This window comes from Malaya genurostris, chromosome 2 (assembly GCF_030247185.1).
Source record: "Malaya genurostris strain Urasoe2022 chromosome 2, Malgen_1.1, whole genome shotgun sequence".
Lineage (NCBI taxonomy): Eukaryota > Metazoa > Arthropoda > Insecta > Diptera > Culicidae > Malaya > Malaya genurostris.
The window spans coordinates 116021180-116046028 of NC_080571.1; the positions used below are offsets into that span (position 1 = coordinate 116021180).

General features: G+C 37.2%; 1 protein-coding gene across 1 annotated transcript in view; it reads left to right on the plus strand.

Annotated features, from left to right (window-relative positions):
- The first annotated feature begins 1149 nt into the window (after positions 1-1149).
- LOC131432547 (Kv channel-interacting protein 4-like) overlaps positions 1150-24849 on the plus strand; it is a 119212-nt gene continuing 95512 nt past the window's right edge. Inside the window, exons 1-3 of the mRNA XM_058598883.1 lie at positions 1150-1234; positions 8531-9022; positions 9106-9156. Of these exons, the coding sequence (XP_058454866.1) occupies positions 8719-9022; positions 9106-9156 (355 nt within the window). The 5' untranslated portion in view covers positions 1150-1234; positions 8531-8718. The remainder of the gene's footprint in view (positions 1235-8530; positions 9023-9105; positions 9157-24849) is intronic.

Genomic DNA, 24849 nt, shown 5'->3' on the forward strand with positions numbered 1-24849 from the left:
TACAAAGAAATAGTTTGTTTTTTATAAATCATGCAGACTTTTTTAAAAAGCGCCTTTAATTCAGTTTCAGCGACAAGTAATAATTATTATGTTTATCTATACATTTACGAGTAAAATGAAATCACATGCATTTTTTTTAGATTCAGAAAAATGTTCAAAGTCGTAAAAGAAATTCTTATTATGAAATTTACACGCATAAATTTAATATTGATCGTTAAGCCGGTTTTAAAACTTAGTTTGAATTTTGAAACATTTCGAAATAGATTTATCGCAAGTATATGCTGAACCTTATGAAGATTTGGCCATTTAAAATGGTTTTTGCAGTAAGCATCTGTAGTTTACTGTCTCATAACGAGATTTATGTTGTGATACAAATAGTTAATAAAATTAAAAAAGTTACTTACCTAACCAGCAAAAATAATGTTAAATAGTCTTCAACGTGTTGGTTAAAACGATTGTTGGGGCGAAAATTTTAAGGTTCGCCTCGGGCACCAGAAACACTCACTACGGCTCTGCATTCCGCATAAACTGGTTATTTAAAATCATAACACAAAACAATTTTTTAATGTAGTATCAACGATACAAAGATTTATTTCTCAACCAATTATAATGTTCCTCGTCTAGAGGTTTGGTTCCAACGAACCGGTTTGTACTTCTTCTGAAGTCAAAATGATTTAATTAGGAGAACGTTTTATGGAAATGTGAAATATCATTCATATATGTATATTATGTGTGGTACGGTTTTATGCAATAAATGACGTTTGAAACAAAATTCTAGTGCTTAAATTTTATGCAGGATAATGAAAAAATAGGTAACGTATATCAGCCGTACATTTCGAAATATGAAAACGAAAGTCATTAAAAAAATGACTTGAAGAGATCATGATCATGATTGGCCTAGAATTTTTCATCGGTTTCGTGCTGTCTAATGATTTATTTACTATTTCATTCAATTGCACATTGAAATCGAAATACGTCACTTCTGCTAGGCCATCAAACCCTCTTCTACATTCACGGTTGGGACCGAACAGCAATCACGACTGTGATACTTGTGTAGTGGTGTTCTCGACCTCTAATGCGATTTGCTACTAGAGTGCGATCAATGCGTTCGTACGTACGTATGTATACAGTTCGGTGGCCGTCTCAGAACCGATCGCACCGATTCTTCGGTAGATGTACCAACACTCAGTTTCACCGCAGTCTGTCCAGTTACAGATCGTCTCGGGAGCTCACGGTACGTGATTGATTTTCACGATCGCGATCTTCACGCATGCGATTTATTTCTTGAAACCAAACAACTTTCGCTGCTGCAATATTTATAAAAGAAGCGTAATTTTAGCGGAAGAAGCTCCGCCGACAGAGTGTTAGTGCATCGATGGTAATAATAACGATTTAATGCCGATAAAGAATCGAAAGCGTTTGCGTAAAACGGTGGGCGGCGGTATGTTCGGTCGGGAAAAAAATATCTCCCTCCGTTGTTATGGTTGATACCATTAGTTTGTGAATTTGAAAATATTCGCTTACCGCGGGCATTTCGGCTGTGTTTTATACATTATTTATAGAGTGTTGATATTTTTGGGCAAAAGGCATTTTTTATGCAATATGTAATAAAGATAACAATATCTTCAAACCATTCAAGTGTTTCCGACAGTTAAGGTCCAGCGTTGCTATTGAACCAGACATACGTTACTTTTTTGAGAAGAAACTCATGTTTGTGGAATAGCTGGGTAAATCAGTGAACGACCGAGAACAAGGTGAAGATAGAACATAATTTTAGAACTAATAAAAACGAAATACACATCGAATCGATCGGCACACGTCGGCAAACTGTAAATCATTAGCGATATGGTGGCTTTGCTTTCTGTTAAAAATAATATAGACTGTTGTTGATGTTGCTCTGAAATATGGACAAATATTTACGTTTATTACGGATTCTAGCTTCTGCAAGTTCATTTTTTTTTAGAAATTATATTACGTGTAGTATAATGATATAGCCAATAGAAGGTAGAAGGTTTTGAATTTATGGTCGTTTTTCCTTTTGGATCAAAAAATTTCTGACTATAAGTGCGGTGTTGGGAATTAAGCACACACCGGCTACTTAAAAGTCATCAACATTTTACTCATTACGCGTTTCCCGCCGCGTAATAATTGAATTCATTATACAACCCTGAAGTTACTTTACTTCAATGGTGCACATCTCGTCTCCGGAACATGACCGAACGAATTGTAGGGCTATTGTACCAATGGCCCTCTCATTGGCATCATGTTATTTTACCGATTACTCGACTTTCAATTAATGAATGAATATCTTTGCTTCAGCTCTAAAAAGCAATACCGCAGGTAAAGTAGTTCCAAAATTGTTTAATACTGCTGTTATAGCGACGCGAAAACTCGAAGCGAATGATCATAATTTCATCTTACTCTTGAAGTCAATCTATCGAACAGAGACAGCAGATTTCTCTCTAACTAATCGTTTTCGTATATGAGATGACTGAGGGCACCATTACCCTATATTTCCAGGATACTCAATCTTGGGCCGTCACCTTCTTCGATTGCACACACCCAGCATATGTGAGGTCTGCCCGCTGTCGACGAGCTCTTTCATGAGATACGCCGAGCACTCTAGCATCCTGACTCATGGCGATACAGAGCACTATAGTACCAACGACTTGTATAGAGTAAGTTTTGTGCTTGTCTATAAGCTACGGGATATCAGCTATTTAAGGAGTCCGTAGAAAGCCCTATTAGTAGTTGCAACACGCTTTTTACTTCAAGGCTAATTTCATTGTCGCACTTGGCAACAACTTCGTATCGTACCCCATCAATTTCCACCTCGGATCCTGCACCATGCACTTTGTCTTAAAAAGTTTACTGTCAAGTCAACCATATTCTCGCAGTTTCTCTCTTGAAAAGTACAAAAGCCTCTCCCACTGTTCTACGATCCACATCAATAATATCAATGTCTTCCGCAGAACCAAGAAGCATTGATAATGGTATCGTTTCTCTGCGTCTTCGTATCGCACCTTAGAGCGCTTAGGCGCATTGGATGTCATACCCGCTACTTTGACACTTGATTTCGATCCATCGAGGGTCGCACTAATCAGTCTAGTAAGCTTTGTCTTCTTCTTCTTCTTCTTTCTGGTTGGCTTTACCTCACTTGAGATGACACCGATTGATGGCACAGCAACTTAGGCTAAATTGCCAGTTATTTTCGTGTATAGTCCAATGGACTTTCTTTTCACTGGACCACAAGCAAAATTCTTTCTTTCTCGTGAAATACTCGAATTTTCACCGCACTAACACGACACAACGTGCTCACCCGTTGAGAGATTCACCGGAAGAGTCCGTTTTGCCGGAAAGCCATGTTATAACATAATCTGCCACAATTCGATTCGTTTCACTGACTTGTACGCTACATTGAATCTTCCTTACGATTAAAAATAAAGAAGTTCAAACCCCTCCAAGACAAATAATTATCTATCAATTTCACCGAAAAATATTTACCATATTGGTTTAACGAGTTGTCCTTTTGCTGACTGTACTTTTATGGTATTTTAAAAATATGTTTTTGGTATTTTAAAAATATATGTTTCAAAAACCAATTTTTGCTCAATATACAGCGTGTGTCAAAAAAAAGGTTGATGGGTAAGTCGATGCCCTTCACGCAACCCATCTGGGTTCAATTCCTAATCCCGTACATATGGTCAGGAAGTTTTTCTGGCCCGAAGAGGCGAATTACCTATATTTTCTTGGAAACGGTGTAGAATATAGAAAAACCCACCTGACATTGTCTTCGAAATTTAGTTGAGAATATTCTGTGAAATTTAAAGAATGATTCATTGAGTTTAGCGGTCGTGTTGTATTTTTTTCTGACTGAAGAACTGCTGAAAATTGGAACGCTCGGAAATGCATACCTCTACTTGTTCATCGGATATCTCGGCTTTGAAGGCTTGTATCATAAATCTACCGTGACAAAGTCTAGATAATTTAGTTTAGATGCGATTAGTACATAAAAACATATATTTTATCGCGATAAAAATAAAGTCTTGTATTTTTCTGTGAAACAAAGTCAGTTTCAATGCATCCGCCATTTTTTTCGCTTTGGTTTCCTGATAGCATTCTGAAAAAGGAGAGAGAAATAATATTGGCTCGACAAGGCTGCCAAACACACAGACGTTTTATTTTATATAAACACATTTTTTGTTTCGCATTCAATCTTTGTGAAAGTTGAATATTTTTTCATTGTTCATTGGAATCTATGTAATGTCCAACCCATATGATAGATTTATGTGATAAAACTTCTCATCAAAATAATAAAATGTATGCTGGCAACCCGGTACAGTTTGCTCATATTCGAGAGAGTACAAGAAAAATACTATGTGCAAAGGGAAATGAGCGAGCCACGTGGTCGATTTAAAACTCAACACGCGACCTTCTGTCCTCAGACCTTAATGTTAAAACTTCTATAATTGAAACAAAAACATTGTTGCGTGACTGTTATATTTTGACATTCTCCATCCATCGCGCTCTATCTTCTGACTCTTTTTTCCTAGCAAGATCATCCCCGACTGAGATATTTAACACAATATCGGCAGAAACTTGTCTAGATACCGGCTCCTGTCATAACAGCGATGACAGAATTGTATCATTACCTAAACCGTTCATGCATTGAAAACTTACCTTTCTTTCTTCATATTCTGTTTTGATTCGTACAGATTTCGTACTGTCGAGTTAATTCTATTTTTTGCCGAGGTGAAATTTTCCACTGACTGTAAACAAACAAAATAGTAGTGTTATGATCAAATATTCTGTTATTCAGTTTATTGTAAAAATTATTTTCATTGAAATTTCATTAAAATTATAACGATTTTCAGCAGGCATATAAGAAGTAACGTACTTCCTGGCAAGTTTCCAGCTGGACACGAAACCTCAATAAATGCTAGTCGTAATTGACTGCCGGCAAAATCTTTTCCATTTTTGTCTGACCTCTGCCGGAATCCTGCAATAATGTCAGTAGAAATTTCGGCGAAGCACTGCCGATCATTTGATGAAATTTGTCTGGACTGTACCAGCGGGTTACAGGGTGTATTCGATGAAAATGGCACACACATATTTAATCACTAAAATTGATTCGACTACTAATGAGATGTGATTCTCAATAAATTCACGACTACTAATGAGATGTGATTCACAAAATTTGTTTTATTCAATTTCAATTACTCTAGTGTTTTTGTTGCTTCTACCCACATATTACATTCCCTGGCCATATTATTAGATCCATTCTAAAAAAAATTAATATACCTCTGAAATATTGTTGTTATTTCCAACTTGTAAATCTTCTAAACGTTCAACAACGTATTTAGAAAATAAAAAAGTCCGCCGTTCTTGATTGACCGATAGATTCTCCAGACATGAACCCTATAGAGAATATGCAAGACTTAATAAAATGTCAAATTTCCAAGAACAACCAAGCAGGATCTGATTCATGTACACAATAAAACCTGAAAAAATAACGAAAACATAATGTAAAAAGATTAAGTATTAAATGATGAGAAAGCCCATATTAATTATTTATTGAAGCAATTATTTACAGCATATGAAAACATTTATTTTGATGAACATGATAAAATGAATATTTCACTATATTCAGAGTTTTGTACGGTCACCTTTAGCATCGAATACGGCTGCTATACGACGAGGCATACTGCCAATGCAATTCACAATCTTTTCTCATATCTTTTCCATATTTGTTCAAATTTCATTGTGTACAGGAATCAGATTCTGCATGGTTGTAGGAGCATTCATTAAAACTTCACATTTCATATAGTCCTAAGCATTCTCTATAGGATACATGTCTAGAGAATATCCCGTCGAATCAAGAACGAAGAACGGTTTCTTCTTCAAATAAGTTGATAAACATTCCAAAGGGTGGCGTGGTTTTTAACCTAATAATTTTGCCTGGGACTATACACAACTTCAACTTTGTTTCAATAGTTTGGGGACAAAATTACTTTCCGTTTATTCCGCTGTTGCTCTAAATCGACTCTGTTAGTTCGATACCATGCTAGATTTTGCCAAAACAGAGTTGATTGTTTGTGCTTCCTAATGAATCGTAAGATATGTTTCGTAAGGTGTTCTTCCGTGTATATTGCATCGTTGATATTTTTTGGAAGTGATAAAGCAAGCGATTATTTCACCACATCCGCAAATCGCTTGCCAAAACAGGAATTTTGCTGCCAATTTATGAATAACTATGAAACTTGACACACGGAACCACCCGCGATCTCATTTCAACCAGAATATTAGTTGATTTTCTGAATTCGATTGGTTAAAATTTGGTACATCTAATCGATTGTTGTTTTAACTAAACTGTCATTTTTGTTTTTCGATTAGCAGAAACGATGGTTGAAACAGGTAATTTAACTGTTTGAAAAACAATGCTGTCAATTAGTGAGGACACATATCTTTCAATTTCAACAAATATTTTAGTTGAAATAACTGATGTTGTTATTGAAACAAAATTCTGTTAGTTGAAAAATAAATCGGTTTTATTTGTTTTACTCGAACAATGTTATTAATTTGCGAAAATAATCAAAATATACTTACTGATACACGTCATGATCCTTTTGAAATAAGTTCGGTATGTTGAGATTCATGAAATAAATATCGTTGTAAAAATATAAACAGTATTTTATATTGGCATGTAATATCATTAGGGCTGGGAAAACCACCGATCACTGCTGATTTCAAGTGATCTTAACCAAGGAATAAATTATCATTACGAAATCAGAACTGATCTGATCTCTAAGTGATTTTGATTTTTGTATGATCATGATCATGTCAAGTCGAGATCAGTAAAGATCTAAATTCTAAAAAAAACACTTCTGATTCGATCGGAAATGATTGATGTAGAAAAACGTTTTTAATCAGCAAAAGTGCCCGGAGGGGCGAGTAAATTAGCGAAATTATTAAATTTACCTAAAATGAGTATTGAAAGATGATGCCTTCAAACGGTTGAACTAAAGTTATGCACTGATAATTTTAGTCAATTTATATGAGCTTGTGTCCATCAACCGCTGGGAATTGGAATTTTGCGATGGTAATTCAAACGCGCCATTCAAACGCAACGCGTTCTGTGTGTTTGAAACTCTTCGCTCCTGTTACTTTTATAAATTAAATTCATGTCAAAAGCGTTTTATCGCTAATGCATGAACAGCATCATCGGTATCAAACAGCTGAATGTAAAACAGTCTGCTGGAAGTAAATCAATGATCGAATTTGAAGCATAAAATTACCTGAAAGATTACATTTTCTAATTTGACACCAAATCTTTTTCATTTTAAACAAAGTTAACTTTATCACAATACCGCTGTTAGATAAACAATTGTTATCAAATCGAATGAACACAATTTCACCAAACGCTTCAACCATCGATGTTGTTTTCATTGACATTTTGAAGCGACGCGAACAGATTTCAACTAAAAAAGCTGTTGATTTTGCATTGCGATTATTGTTTTGCTTTCAACTGTCTCCGGCATTTGACAGTATTAAAAACAACATATTTTTCAACTACTTGAATGACTTCCGGTGAAACTCTCAACGGGTGAGCACGTTGCATCGTGTTAGTCCGGAGAAAATTCGAGTAGTTCGCAAGAAAGAGAGGATTTTCAGCCGTACTTTGACGATTCGACGCAGCCACACAACGAGATTTTCGCTTGTAGTCAAGTGAAAATAAAGTCCATTGGACTATAAACGAAAATAAACTGGCAATATAGCCTTAGTTGCTGTGCCATCAATTCGGCGTCATCTCAAGTGAGGTGACGCCAACCAGAAAAGAAGAAGAACTACTTGAATATATGCAAATCAAAAACCATATTGGTTGAATCAAAAAGAAATTAGTTAAATCAACTATCGCAAAAATCAAAAACTGCAATATCGCAATTTTATGATCGAAGGGTTCTCCGTGCAGATGTAAGCCATACACTATTAATAAGATTTACTCAAATTTTCAGTGTCTATACTCATACGATTCAAAAGTTACAGAAGAATTTCGCTGTACCTTTTTTATCGAATACACCCATGCATTCAACTCTTCTTTGATTTTTTTATGTGTCTTAAATTCTTTAAACGCTTGTTTTCCAAAAATAAATATAAGGAAAGATGTTAGCATGGTAGTGGTATTGATGTGATGAAGACAATTTTATTTATTGGCTATAATTACTATTCGTGTAAGGGTCGCTACTGTCGAGTAGTCGAGTGTAAATTCTTTACCGAACATACGAAAATGACATTGTACTATCATGACCATGAAATTCTCACCTGTCATGCTTGTAATATATTGGCACTACAACACAAACGATTTTTCAGAGTGTTTCTCCATTGAACAGTCGATTTTTGTGTACGATCAAAACAAAATCAAACGTGTAAAACTATAAGTACTACGTGGGTCCTCTAGTTTATTTATAGCGTTTTCGAAGGACATTATACTACCATAACATTTACATGCAATGTTCGATAATATTTTTTTCAGATTTATTTTTGAACTCATTCTTGGAGCGAATCAAAACATCTACGACAGTGTTTTTAGTAGTAGGCCAAATTATGCACCAGTGAATAAGCAGCAAAGTGGATTAATATTTGAAATAATCTCGGCGCGTCTGATTTGTGCTCAACTCGAGTTAGTGATTGTGATTGTGTGGGTGATAAAATTGTCTGCAAATGCTAGCGGTTCCTGATGCTCGGTCAGATTTGACCGGATGCGGCCGAGAGCCAAAAATCAAGCAACAGGTGCGTCGGAATCCGTACGGCTTCACTGCCATTCAAGTGGAATATGATGGTGCTTCCTGTGCAACAAGAAACAATGTGCCAGTGTCAAATATTAACGGTACTAATAACGGCGGAAGAGGTGGGTGTCGACGGCGCAGACCAAATGCTCCCGGCTATTCCCGGCGAAATCCGATGCCGAGTGAAAAAAACTCCTGTTTCAGAGATTGTCTGCTGTGCAAATGCTGCAACAAAAGTGGTCAGTAGTACTTTTATGACGAAATTTGAAATGACTTGCTATTTGAATACTCTCTGATACTTGTGTTTCTCATCTCACGATAGGAATGAAAGAATCCACGCAAGCATCTGATGAAGAGGAAAACGAGTTTGAAAGTAAGTATTTATAAAATGATATGCATTTGAACGCAAGTTCATTTCACTGTTCGATTCGAACGCAAGATTTATTGTTCGAAATATCAAACAACCACGCTTCTACCTCGATCGACATTTTCCGGTGCATACGCAAGGTTGTTTGCTATGGTGCGCGAAAAAATATTCGATTTGTTTGAGTGGGCTGGTTCGTGAAATACCAAATCGACACAACTCGTCTTGTGTGAGAATTTAGACAAACATTTTTAACGGTTTAATAAATGCAATTTGTTGATCACTATCGCTATTTTTCCTTGTCACGCAAATGTATCCAACAAAATAGCTCATGTTCAAACTTGCGGGTGGTTTCATTTCATCGATAACTCGAACCCATTGGTTATGCTCCTTCCGTTATGATACACAAAATACAAGTACAGTGACAGTTTCTTCAACGGGCATTCATTCTTACCAGATTTCTTATAGCCGAAAAATATCATATAAGTAATTCCATATAGAATTTCGACTAACTGAGTAACTGTGAGCAATCATCTTCTCTCAGTCAACATACTGTCTTCTGGAATCTTTTTGTATGTGCTTGGATTTACCATATTAGTTTAGGACTATTCCTTCATAGAAAACAGAATCCCTATGAATCTCAAGTTTCGACTTGGATCATGATGTTGATATTTAGTGCATCGCATTATAGGAGACTTCACTGTGTACGAGTTTCCTGTTATTGTCCTGTAACAGTTTCCTGTTAGAGATGGTCAGGTAAGAAATTTCTCAAACCCGAACCCGACCCGTACCCGATCAAAAGTACAAGAAAGTGCAAGACACGACCGATCACAATTACATTAAAAATGAAATAATTCTAAGGTACCCATAATAAATACAAAAATAAAGATGATGATGGATGCACTAAAAGTCATATATTACAAACTTGCTCTACTTTTAGTGTTTACATTTTTGGCGAATGATCAAAATAACAATTAGATTCTTTCAGGACAATTGATTCTACTTTATTTTATGCCTTCAATAAATTATCCTTTAAATGAAAGTCAATTATCCTTTAAATGAAAGACAATTAAGATGATTTCGAAGTTACTTAAAAGATCAATTTTAGATACGAACAACCTCAAGATATAAATCTGGACAAATGAAACGATTTTATATCATAATAATTTTCTATACAGAGAACTTACAAACTTAATCATTTTATAAACAGCGATTAGAGAAGATTTTAAATATTTTGATCGAAACATGTGGATGTAAAAAATTTGAATAACCGTCAGCCAATAAATTCAGTAATAGTGTAATTTTAATGATCCTTCGCTAAAAAGCGTCGATAATATTCGTAAAGTGTTTGAAAATAGAATGGCAGCAATACAAGGAAGAAAATATGTGACACAGTCCGCAGAACATATTTTGTTACTTTAATTGATTTTCACTTTTGCATATTAAGGAACCAATGCATACACAACCAAATTCTTCAATTTTGTTCATATTGTAACTTGATTTTATTAATACATGAACGAACATTATCATTGTTACAACGCATGTAGTGATAAGACACTTATTGTTTTGATGTAAATGATAATTTAACTGAAACTGTCGGTAACCCGAGTTTATTAAGGATTTAAATGATACATGTGAAATCGTAGATCAGCTTGTCTTGAGTTGATCTCTAATACTGTATTTTATTGCATCGGATAATTCTATATATGTGAGTCTGTGCAACTTATTTGTACTAAGTTCCGAATCTTTTGAAGCGTTTTATTCGTGGTGGGACCACAGCTTGTTCAAATCGATACTGCATAACGCATACTTAAATGCATACTGCATACTTAAATCACGTTAACGCATAAGTTTAAGTTAAATGTTTTCGAATCGATTGGTAGTTAAATTATATAAATTCATTAACAAATGACTGAGTTCTAAGCGTTCAAAATTATGATAGAAAAAGGTTACGCGGTTATTTTTGCATTTTTTTAAACTGACACCCAGCCTCGTACAGCGAAGAGTTAGCAAAAGCGACAATACAATGAGCGAACGCATATACAATCTAGTCATCACCTCACTGGACGAGCTACTTGTTTCACTCGCAGTCAAGCATCAACTGAAATCAAGAAATGAGTTGCAGCATATATTTATAGATTCCTCTTCGAACCACGCAGAATGATGCGGTGTTTTTATGCATGACGCAAAGCCTCCTATGCCGAACAAGAAAATGACGTAAATTTGGTCAGCTGGGATTGGTGGATGAAAACATGGGTCAATTCTAACCATTTTTTCAATAGTATGCTATTGAAATATTGAAACGACGTTGTCATACATGTTTAAGTTAAAAGTTTACGAATCGATTGATTGTTAAATTATATCAATCCATCAACAAATGACTGAGTTATTAACGTTCAAAATTATGACGAAAAAAGGTTACGAGGCTATTTTTGAAACATTTAATTGATCCCCGGCCTCGTATAGTGAAGAGTAAGGCATTTTTAATGCAAAAAAAAACTTTTACCCATACCCTACCCGAATCCGGGGTTAGTTTTTCTTCCAAATACGAACCAGCCCGAACTCGATGAAAAATAAAAAAAATTACCTTACCCGACCAGCATACCCGAAATCCGACCAAATTTTTGAATCCGACCCCTACCTGTACCAGTTCAAAATGAAAAAGTCGTTACCCGTATCTGACTTACTTACCTTACCTAACAGCTATAGTCCTGGGGTGTCCTTTGCTGTATCAATGCGGGAAACCGTATTCGTGCATGATCTGCCATAGCTGTTCTCGATCGATTATGTCGTATGCCGCTTTGAAGTCAATGAATAGGTGATGCGTGGGTACGTTGTATTCACGACACTTCTGGAGTACTTGTCTTATCGCGAATATGTGATCCGTAGTGTAAATCCCGCTTGGTACGGCCCTACGAATTCCTTAGCTATTGGTGATAGACGACGGCAAAGGATTTGGGAGAATACCTTATAGGCGGCGTTCAGCAATGTGATTGCGCGGTAATTGCAACAGTCTAGCTTATCGCCCTTTTTGTAGACGGGACATACCACTCCATCCATCCATTCCTGTGGTAGAATCTCCTCCTCCCAAATCCTAGAAATCATCCAGTGCACATTTCGGCCTGTGGCGTGTAGCCTCTACGTGAGCGGTTCACCTTTTCATAGAACTTCCGTGTGTCATTTGCGCGGTACAGCTGTTCCATCGCTTCGCGATCTTGGTCTTCCTGGTGGCGCTTTTTCTTCCGGAAAACCGTGTTCTGTCTGTTCCGTGCCTGTCTGTATCGTTCCTCGTTCACCCTCGTGCGGTGTTGCAGCATCCTCGCCCTTGCTGCATTCTTCTCTTCGACCAACTGCTGACATTCGCCGTCAAACCAGTCATTTCCTCGATTCGATAACCTCGTACCTAGAACAGTTGCAGCAGTGTTACTCACGGCGGACCTTATGTTCCTCCAGCCGTCTTCAAGAGTCGCCGCGCCAAGATGCTCTTCCGTTGGTAGCACTAACTCCAGTTGTTGCGCGTATTCCTCTGCAGTACGAATGCTACGTAGCTGCTCGAGATTGAGTCCCGGCGTTCCTGTGCAACGAGTATTGTGCACCGTCGATAGTTTTGAGCGCATACAGACCGCGACAAGGTAGTGGTCAGAATCAATATTGGCACTGCGGTAAGTGCGGACATTGATGACGTCGGAGAAGAATCGCCCGTCGATGAGAACGTGGTCGATTTGATTTTCCGTATGTTGATAAGGTAATCTCCAGGTGGCTTTGTGGTTATCTTTGCGGGGAAAGAAGGTGCTTCGAACTACCATTCCTCGGCAGGCTGCAAAGTTTTTTGCAGCCTGCAGTTCCATGTGCCAAGCTTCCACTCGTAGTCCTTATTTCGTCGCGTAGGTCTGTGCCGATTATTCCGAGTCGTATTTCTTTCTTGACTGATCGTAACTTCCTTTTTCCGGGCGGCTTGTTAGGCCTGCACCAACCTCCTGGCTGGCCGGAGGGCCATCGTATCAGCACTGTTTAGAGTCCCACACTGACACAAGGACGGAATCAGCCGCTCCTAACATGGAGAACAGACGCTGTTTCGAGCCGCCCCAACATGATGAACAGACGCTCGGGTAGGCTCGCACTCTGTGAAGAGAAGGCAAGCCCCCCCTTCCCTGTCAGCATACGACCTAGGTCCCACCAGGGTTGGTTACCCGATCTTTCCTATGGTTGCTCGTACCCCAGCCGGTACCGCGGGGAGGTAGGGATAGGAGTTACTGGACAGGAGGCTAAGAACCACATTGGAGCTTGAATTGCGCATTGTCCAGTCGTTTACCAACCGTATCTGACCCGAACCCAATAAGCATTTATTTGTCTGAACCCGAACCCGACCAGTGCTCATCGGGGTCTCTATTGAGGATGGTAGAATGGAATATGGAGTTAGAATATATTGCTTATGGTTGTGACAAAAATTAACAACTGTAATGTGGGTCGACCGTACTTGTCACGGTAATCGCTCTTGGCCACTCAATTACAATTGTGCGTAAAATGTCTAAGGGTTAAAAATATGATTTTCGGGTTGAGGTCGAGTCCTGGTGAAGGTTTTTTTTTAAATTTATTTTTAAACAGGTACGGGTCATATTCGGGTATAAAAATTGGCATTTAGAAATGCTTATAGACCCGAAAATGAACCTGACAGGCTTGGGACAGGTTCGGGTCTAGGAAAAAAATGATCCGATTCTGGTTGGGTACGAGTAAAGATTTTTATTTTTTTACGAGTCCGGTTCGAGTTTAGAAAAACAAATCTTGGGTTTGGGTCCGGTATGGGTGAAGTTTCTATTGGGGACGGTTCGAGTTTGTGTTTATGAAATTGCATACCCGACCATCTTGATTCACGAATCCCTTGGTTGAATCAAGAACATTTTATAAGTTACTTCATCAGTAAATTTCGTTTTAGAGTTTTTATAGTATCAATTTGAGCACAAAGAGCCGAGGCAGGACAAAATACTCAAAGTAAGTAGTATTACAATGATGTAAAGTAAAACTCAAATCCTAATAAGATAAAATTATACGGTTGAAGCTACCCAATGAGAGAGTGGTTAGATTTCGTTGGGTGTTTGGCGTTTGTTGAACAGCTCACTGAACGAAATTTTCATTCTGTTTGTTGGAACGGGTTAGTTGTCGTTTTTTCATTAAAAATAGTGTGAAAATGTGGTGTTTTCTCCATATGAAAAGAAAATATGTTGTTACTCTACCCGAAGTAGCAGTATTCTACAAGTAATTGTTAATTAAAAGAATATGGGTAATTAGCAACTTTCAAAATTCTCCAGTAAAACTAGTCCAACGGGGCTCCACTCGCATTGAAAATGGCCTAACAATGGACCTCTGTCTGCGAGACCCCTAGTGTTATATACCATTAGACTCAGCTCGACGAGATCGGAAAATGTCTGTGTGAACCTTTCAAAGATTTCTCTCTTCACAAAATTTTCTAGGAAATGGCTGAACCAATTTTAACAATCTTGGGCTCGTTTGAAAGCTACTCTTAGGATGTGAATTAAGTACGAGGATCAATATGCTGTCACTTCCGGCTACGGAGATATGATGGCATAAGTGACGTAACCGACAAAACGTCATTTACATCTCTCCATAAAATTATCTCGGAGATGGCTAAATCGACTTTAATAATCTCAGGCTTGTTTGACAGCTTCTCTTGGGATGTAAATCAAGTTCAAAGATCAGTTGGCTATCAATTCCGGCTCCGTAGACATAAAGATATAAGTGACATAATCGACAAAACGCATGTTTTTTCTCTGCACAATTTTATCGGAGATGGCTGAAAAATGTTTAACAATCTCAGACTTGTTTGAATGCTACTTTTGGGATGTGAATCAAGTTTGAAGAACATTTGGTTGTCACATCCGATGCAGTGCAGTGCAGTCTAACCCCTAAATGACCATACCTGAATCGGCCAGTATATGCCGAAAATAACGTTTTCGTTCGGCACGTCAGGAAAGACGTGGTAATTTGGCACTAAATAAGTATTGGTGATTGCCGATAATTTGACTGAGAGCGGCTCGATATTTCTATACATTGTATACAACTTCATCAATCTGGTTGATAGTGCTGCAAGAACTGGCTGCCTTTCAGTGCATGAACCGTGAGAGAATTTTTTTACATTTCTTCGCTCCACCTCATTCTCTGAGTATTTCACGGCCCTTACCAAAAGAGATACAGTCTTGAAATGATAGGCGCTGTGTAGAATATTTGTTTATTTGTTTATTTGTTTGCTTGTTCCATCTGACAATAAAAGTCTTAAAGTTAAGTTATAAAATCGAGGATTGCGACACTTTCTGAACAAACTTATGCGATGATTCACCAAAATCGAATAAATTTTCAAATAGGGAGACAGTTCGAACACACGCTGCAATAGGTTCGTTGGCTCCAAACGATGTCCGATGGAATCTTCGTTGTAGCAAACCTGTTGATCGTAGAGTTCGTTGTGAAACCCGGAAGTCGATGAGAGACAGGATGTTTGGAGAGTCGATTTCGCCGTTGATAATCTTCGCCACAAACGCAGCTTGTTGAATCTTGCTTCGTCGTTCCAGAGTGTCAAGACCTAACAGGCGACATCGATCAGGGTACGGTGGGAGATCCAAGGGATTTCGCCAGGGAAGGTCTCTTAGCGCAAGCCGAATAAATCTTTTCTGAACACGCTCAATCCGCAAGTTCCAAACGAGTTGATATGGACTCCATACCAAACTGGCATTTTCCAGCAATGGTCGCACTAAGGAACAGTATAACGCCTTCAAACAATGTGGATCCTTAAAATCTCTGCTGATTTTAGCTACGAATCCGAGTTGTTTCGTTGCCTTAGATATTAAAGCAGAACGATGCTGATTAAATGTGAGTTTTGCATCCAATACAACACCAAGGTCATTAACACGGTCAACTCTTGTAAGTGTTTGTCCATCAATTTTGTAGTCGAAGATTAATGGACGAAGTATTCGGTGAAATGTAATTACTTGACATTTGGCAATGCTGATCACAAGATGGTTTCGTCGACACCATGCGACAAATTCATCTAGCAGTTCTTGAAGATGGACGCAGTCCTCATAATTACGAATTACTAAGTACAGCTTCAAATCGTCAGCGTAGATCAGCTTGCATCCATAACCAAGCAGCAAAGCGGCATCGTTGAAAAATAGTGCAAACAAAAGGGGACCCATATTACTGCCCTGCGGAACTCCTGATTTATTCGTAAATGGGGATGAAACTGAGGTTCCCAATTGTACGCGTAGGACTCTACCACACAAATAGGAACTCAACCATTCAACGAACTTGTGTGATGCACCAAGTCGCATCAGTAGATAATAATAATAATAACATAATAGAATTCGGTGGTCTATACGATCAAAAGCCGCTTTTAGATCGGTGTATACTGCATCAATTTGTACCCTTTCCTCCATACGCGAAAAGCAGGTCGAGGTAAAATCGAATATACCGAATAGAATATACCAAGAAAGAATCGCAAGTTGACAATTCGCAGAAGATCAAATCGATGATTCGACTTGATGATTCTCATACTAGGTGTCAATATTTAAAAACCCTTGTGTGGGGCATTCACAGACATTTTCATAGACACAGCTTATACAACGGTTATATGCACATAGTTAGAATAAGCGGTAATAAAGGGTGATTTTTTAAGAGCTTGAGAACTTTTTTAAACAATAAAACGCATAAAATTTGCAAAATCTCATCGGTTCTTTATTTTAAACGTTAGATTGGTACATGACATTTACTTTTTGAAGATAATTTCATTTAAATGTTGACCGCGGCTGCGTCTTAGGTGGTCCATTCGGAAAGTCCAATTTTGGGCAACTTTTTCGAGCATTTCGGCCGGAATAGCCCGAATTTCTTCGGAAATGTTGTCTTCCAAAGCTGGAATAGTTACTGGCTTATTTCTGTAGACTTTAGACTTGACGTAGCCCCACAAAAAATAGTCTAAAGGCGTCAAATCGCATGATCTTGGTGGCCAACTTACCGGTCCATTTCTTGAGATGAATTGTTCTCCGAAGTTTTCCCTCAAAATGGCCATAGAATCGCGAGCTGTGTGGCATGTAGCGCCATCTTGTTGAAACCACATGTCAACCAAGTTCAGTTCTTCCATTTTTGGCAACAAAAAGTTTGTTAGCATCGAACGATAGCGATCGCCATTCACTGTAACGTTGCGTCCAACAGCATCTTTGAAAAAATACGGTCCAATGATTCCACCAGCGTACAAACCACACCAAACAGTGCATTTTTCGGGATGCATGGGCAGTTCTTGAACGGCTTCTGGTTGCTCTTCACTCCAAATGCGGCAATTTTGCTTATTTACGTAGCCATTCAACCAGAAATGAGCCTCATCGCTGAACAAAATTTGTCGATAAAAAAGCGGATTTTCCGAATGTACCACCTAAGACGCAGCCGCGGTCAACATTTAAATGAAATTATCTTCAAAAAGTAAATGTCATGTACCAATCTAACGTTTAAAATAAAGAACCGATGAGATTTTGCAAATTTTATGCGTTTTATTGTTTAAAAAAGTTCTCAAGCTCTTAAAAAATCACCCTTTAGTAAAATGATTCTATCGCAATTATCCACTGCCCGTGTAGAATCGGATCGCAAAACGAGAATGAGCGACCGTTTATTGCTTCAGAGCGAGTTCTCACAGCAGCGTGCTAACCCGTGATGCTCTGACGGGTCGTCGAGAGAAATTCGCTCTCTATGATGCCACTGATTGAATCGTGTGAAGAGTTTCTAGAGAGGGCTGTTTGATGCGATAGAAGCCATCCAGTGCAAGCTCTTAAAACAAATCAAAAGAATTTTTCCATTCTGAGATATCGTTTTTCCAAAAAGGCATTTTTTCATGTTAAAATTGTTAATAACTATTGAATTAACAATATAAAAAATATCTTGTTTCATTTAAAGTTGCGCCCTTTTAAATTCTTGAATTTCTTCGAACATAACTTTATTGAGAAAATTCGAATTAAAAAGTACTTTTGGGAAGCAGCCTAATTTATATGTAAATCGTTGTAATATAAAAACTGATAGAGATACAGATATAATATCTTCAACAAAGTTGCCAATAATTGATTATTCTAAATTATTGTTCTATCTCATCAACATTACGAAATAATTTTTCAAAATCATGGTTTGTTTTTGGATCACCCTAAAACTACATAGCAATAAAAACGCATTTTATCAAATTCAACTAATGTCCTGTAGACTTCGAATTTCTAAGTGCAATGATTAAAGAATAAAGAATTGTTTACTGCTAATTTTGCTTGACCACTGTGCACCAGTATCAGCTGCTTTTCAATAAAAATATATTAAATCTTTCCTACTAGTCAATCGACGAAACCGAAATTAAATATAATTTCACGAATGGTAGCGCATGTCAACAACTAATTTCAGCGCAACGGAACGCTGCTTTTATTCATGATGTGATGCCAAATGAATTTTGCTTGCCTTGAAGATTTTCGAAAATTTATTTCTTTCGATTTGTTAAATATAAACATCTTAATAAGCTATTGATGTGTTCTGGCGGAGATCACAACTTTTGTAAGCTAATTTGCGAAAAACCTGGTTCCTTACTTATAAACAAAGTATTATTTTCAGTGTACTTGTTGAATAATTAAAAATGAATAATGCATATTTACCAGTATTATTCAATCTGAGCAAAATAAGCTATTTTTTGAAATTATAATATTGATGATATTAGTATCCATGTCCGTTTGCCACAGTTGTTACAGGGTCGTCTGTTTGGTTCAGTACTGTTCTAAATTTAAACCTTCTATGCTAAATTTTATATCTCTCCTGACTACCAACTCTAACGAGCTGCGCTAGGGCAAAAGTATAGACGAGCAAAAAATAAATCTGTCTATATAAAAACAATGATATATGAGGATGGTCCCTCTCATACTTTAAGGCCAACAAAATATTACAATGTCAAGAATTTCAATCTACGAAGCATTGGTGAGGGTCAAGCTTAACGACTCTTTTAGTGCTCATTTGTTTCGCGGCAGCAATCTGTTAGGGATTGTGCTAGTGTTGAGTTTCATTGGCGATATCATCAAATGTCGCCAAGAATACATAAAAGCATAAACCAGAAAAGATTCTATGTTTTCCTTTCGTTGGGGCATAGTACTTACTGTCTCTTTTTGATACGTTTGTGCAAAGCAAAATATACCAAGTTGTTCATAAACAATGTTCTGGAAAATTTAAATTTGGTACCTAATGCATGGCGATACGATACGAAACCTGGCAGATCACGCCGAATCTGATTCCAACAAAAACAAAAACGACACATAACAGATCGAATGAAAAGTTCGTATCGTTTCTATGAGAGGGCGCCACTAGAATTAAATCCATACCATTTTCAGTTACTACCAACCTTCAAAAGATATGTGTATAAATTTGACAGCTGTCTGATTATTAGTTTGTGAGATATTGCATTTTGAGTGAAGCTACTTTTGTTATTGTGAAAAAAATGGAAAAAAAGGAATTTCGTGTGTTGATGAAACACTACTTTTTGATGAAAAAAAGTGCCGCCGATACCAAAAAATGGCTTGATGAGTGTTATCCAGACTCTGCACCGGACGAAGCAACAATTCGTAAGTGGTTTGCAAAATTTCGTACTGGTCATATGAGCACCGAAGACGATGAACGCAGTGGACGTCCAAAAGAGACTGTTACCAATGAAAACGTGAAAAAAAATCCACAAAATGATTTTCAATGACCGTAAAGTGAAGTTGATCGAGATAGCTGACACCCTAAAGATATCAAAGGAACGTAATGGACGTATTATTCACGAATATTTGGGTATGAGAAAGCTTTGTGCAAAATGGTTGCGCGTGAGCTCACAATCGATCAAAAACAAACAACGAATTGATGATTCTGAGCAGTGTTTGGAGCTGTTATATCGAAATAAAACCGATTTTTTTGGTCGATATATAACAATGGACGAAACATGGCTCCATCACTTCACTCCGAAGTCCAATCGACAGTCAGCTGAGTGGACTGCACGCGATGCATCGAACCCAAAGCGTGGAATGACTCAACAATCGGCCGGTAAGGTTATGGCGTCTGTATTTTGGGATTCGCATGGTATAATTTTCATCGACTACCTTGAAAAGGGAAAAACCATCAACAGTGACTATTATAATTATTATAGCGTTATTAGAGCGTTTGAAGGACGAAATTTCAAAAAAACGGCCTCATGTGAAGAAGAAAAAAGTTTTGTTTCATCAAGTGTCACAAGTCGATGAAAACCATGCTGAAATTGAACGAATTGGGTTTCGAATTGCTCCCTCATCTACCGTATTCTCCAGATTTGGCCCCAGTGACTTTTTCCTGTTCTCAGACCTCAAGAGAATGCTCGCTGGTAAAAAATTTAGAAGCAATGAAGAAGTAATCGCTGAAACTGAGGCCTATTTTGAGGCAAAGGACAAATCGTACTACAAAAATGGTATCGAAAAGTTGGAAGATCGCTATAATCGCTGTATCGCCTCTGATGGCAATTATGTTGAATAATAAAAACTGGAGCAATAAAATGTGTGTTTCTATTAAACGATACGAACTTTTCAGCCGAACTGTTATATCAAAATAATTACGATACGATCAGTTACTACAGACCTTTTCAAAATTATAAGGCCACCCATAAATTTCAAGATAAAAAAAAGGAATAGTTTTAGGATTTTTTTTCGATTGAGCATGAAATTAGATTGCAAAACACGAATGTGAGTCCAAGAGTTGATTGATTTCGTGGAAAAACTTTTGTGATAGAACGTTCATAAGGAAAATGGCTTTTCAAAATTATAAGGCCACTTGCAGTTTATTGAGGTTCGGATGATTAAAATAAGCAATAAAAAGCATCTAATGATCCGTTGCTCCACCGGAACGGTTTATTATCTGAAAAATACGATTTGGCATACTTTGCACCAATTTCTGCAGTGTTGCCAGTTCAATAGCTTCCCAAGACTGAATACTGGCGTTATCCTGCTGGAAAATGAGCTTTGACTTGCGTCTTCTTTTAATTACTGGCAGCAGACTAGCTTTGAGGACATTTATGTAATCGGAACTTTTCATTTTGTGCGATACAAATTGAAGTTCCAGCCTGCCGGTTGCATAGAACGCACCCCAAACCATTACAGATCCACCACCAAAAATATTTTTTTGAGAAATATAACCGTTGAATCCGTCTAGTCCGTCTAGGTTAAACTTTTTTTCATCCGAGAATATAACCTGTAATAGTTTAACACATTTGTTATTAAATAGTTTAAATGCGTTTGTTTTTTTTTAATATTGCAGAACATGTTCATACCTTTTTCCAATCTTGGGGCATGTTCCGACGTGCAAATTCCAGTCGAGCTTCCTTGTGGTGAGGTAGTAAACGAGGAGCACTGTTCAATTTTGCTCGAACTATGTTGGGCGAAAGTTTTAATGCCCTCCAAACCGTCTAAACTGAATCTTACAACTTAAGTTCAGTGCGGATTTGTGAACAACTCAAGGTAGAATTCGAAGATTTATTGACAATTCGACGAGTATCTCTCTCTGACAGCTACGACCAATTCTTCTGCAATTTTCCTTATCCCCCATCCTACTTTCTTGAAGGCCAAAATTTGTCCTTGTTCTTGTTGATTTAGTCTCTTTCGCTTACCCATAGTCACATAACGCTGTTAAATGGATAAAAATGATATTTATAATCACTATATTCAACACAAACTGACTAATATACAAGGTGGCCTTATAATTTTGAAAAGGGATAATTACTAACTTCAGCTGCTTCGGCTTTGTTTGTCAACAAATATGCGATGCCAAAATGTTTTGCTTGTATTTGTGTCATTATTCATCGATTGCCATTGTTGAGTTAGGGTGGTCCCATAAAAATCAAGCGAAAACTTGAAATTCGAGGGCCAATTTTGAAAATGTCTGTACTAGTCGCTTCAAAACGCATCGTGTTTACTCTGACATATTTTTTTGTTCCGATTATAGAGGTTTTAACCTTAACGTCATTCACCTCTTCGGGCTAAGAAAACTAAAGTAAAGCCATATCGTAATTCAATTCGTAAATTTGGTTCTCTATGACGCCATGAATTTATATTTTAAATGAATTTACAGAGACGAGATTGGAAAACGAAACTGTTGCTTTAGATTGTAAAAGAACAATTTAATATTAGAACTAGTACTATGCGTCGCCACCGCCGAGATTTTTGTTTCGCCGATTTTAGGAAAAAATGGCCAGTTCATTTTCTACCTTATTTTCACTGCACCACACTGCTAAGGAAACATTAAAACATTGAAGAAATCAAGAATCGTAGTTCGAAATTTGAAATTTTATTACAGAAAATTAAACTCTCCAGAATTTATTGAATTTGGGGTGCTGTGAGATTTATTTTAATTTTTCCATATAAATTGTATTTCGTAAAGACGATGTTTTGTATCTAGAGATTAAAATATGTAGAAAACCGCTGTAATTGTTCATTAGTAATTGATTTTGTAGCATTTTTTCTTCGCTTTTCGAAACTCTGTGAGCTACTCTGCGCTTTTCTGCGCCTTAGAAGTTTTTTCGTAATTATTCGGGTGGTGGAAACACATAACCGATTTTGATATGCTTACGTTTCGTCTTTGACTCATCAGTGCATAGCAGTTCAAATTGAACTGCTTTATGCAAAACTCGGCAGTTCAATTTGAACCGCTAAGCAGACGTAAAGTTTCTGCTATTTACAGAACACTTGTTTTCTTTGCATCGAAATGCAATGACTTGCCGAACGAAAACGTGTTATTAGCCATTATAAGAAGGCAGCCAAACAAACCGGTTTTGGCTAACCTGGTTCCGGGTTTCCGATTCCGGAAGCACCTGAAATAGATCATATACTCCAAAATGAATCTCCCTCACTTTCCTCTGTGATGGTTTGGCCGATTTCCACAAACTTAGGTTTAAATGAAAGATCTCGTAGTCTAATATGGAATTGCTGAATTTCATCCGGATCCGAATGCCGAAAATATAGGTATAAAATTATATAATTATTATTATATAATTTTATACCGTCACTTAAAGCGGCGAAACCGAAAACGTAATTGTTTTCTAAATGGACTACTCCAATCGGTAGCCATCATCAGTAGGCAGTTAAACAAACCGATTCCGGCTATCCTGTATCCCAATTTTTTATTAACGACGGGAGATAATAGTCATATACTCAAAAATGGATCTAACTCACTTTCCTCAGAGATGGCAGAACTGATATCTTATGATCTTACAAAAAAGTAGAATATTCCCAACTGCCTCATTTCCATAATTGGTCATAATTTGTACCGTGACATGTACATATATATTTCTTAAATTGCGGTGAATTTACTAGAAACGGTTAAAGTCGCTAATAAAATTAAACAACCAAACAAACAAACAATCATTCCCATAGAATTGAATCGTGCAGAAACTGCTTGTTGAGGCACTTCCAATGATTCTGCAAGCTCATCTTGCGTTTGACATACATTACCGCTGACGTACAAGTGGTGCGCGGTTCGCCTAGCACTTTGAGACATCAGTGAGTACGAGGGTCTGGTGGTGTGCGTTGAAGTGCCTGGCGTATCTTCATCGAGTAATGCCTCCAACTGTTTGTCTTCGAATTTTTTTTTGTTGTTGTCCAGAGCAAAGCCTGTCTTCTACTCTGAGATCTCCATTCTTGAAACGTCGAAACCATTCCCTACATGATTTATCAGTTGAAACATTATCACCATAAACATCCACAAGTATTTGATGCGCTTCAGCTGCACTTTTCTTTCAATAAAAACAAACAACTAAAACTTCTCGCAAATGCTGCTTAGTTGACAAGAAATTGTTCATAATTAATACAGTGAAAAATAAGGTTTTTTTTAACTCGAAGCTATATGAACTAAATATTAATGACAGATGTCAATCATTTGAAACTATCGATAACAGCTGTTACTGTTCAATATTCATAACAGGCAGAGCCATCTTTTACAAATTAGCCGAACTAATTCGTGCTCCCAGTACTAGTTGCACTATAGGGCACGAGGTAAAATGTAGTTCCCTGCACATCTGCGGACAATCCTGATTTATTTAGCAGACAAAAAAAAACAAACAAATAGAAGTCATCTAATTCGTATTCCTTTGGAAAAAATGAAAAGTTTAAGTTTAAACTCTTTGGAATCGCATTTATAAAACGAAAAATTATGCGATAAATTCAATCCATGAGGACGGGTATAGCGTGATGGGTTAGTCGATGCCCTTCACGAAGGCCACCTGGGTTCGATCCCCAACCGAATGACCTTAAGTTTAAAATTTCTATAATTGAGTCAAAAAAACTTCAATCCATGCATTACCCTATTAGAAAATATACTTTTCGGTATTTACAGATAAAACAAGATAAACAGACAGATGATCACAGATAAAACAAGAATTTTGTTTAGTAATAATAGAAATAGGCAGAATTTTGTATTCATTCTTAGCAATATGTGTCCTGCATGAAATCTTCACAGGCATATACAAATCAACACTTTACAGATAATTCTATATAAATGGCAACTTTGTTGATACATTAAAAAAATAAAACAACAGTCTGTATGACAAACTGGATGTTTTTGATAGGGTGCCATTATGACACATGGGAGTACTGTACCAAATAAAGGAATATTTGAAGTGGCCGTTAAAATGATTAAAGA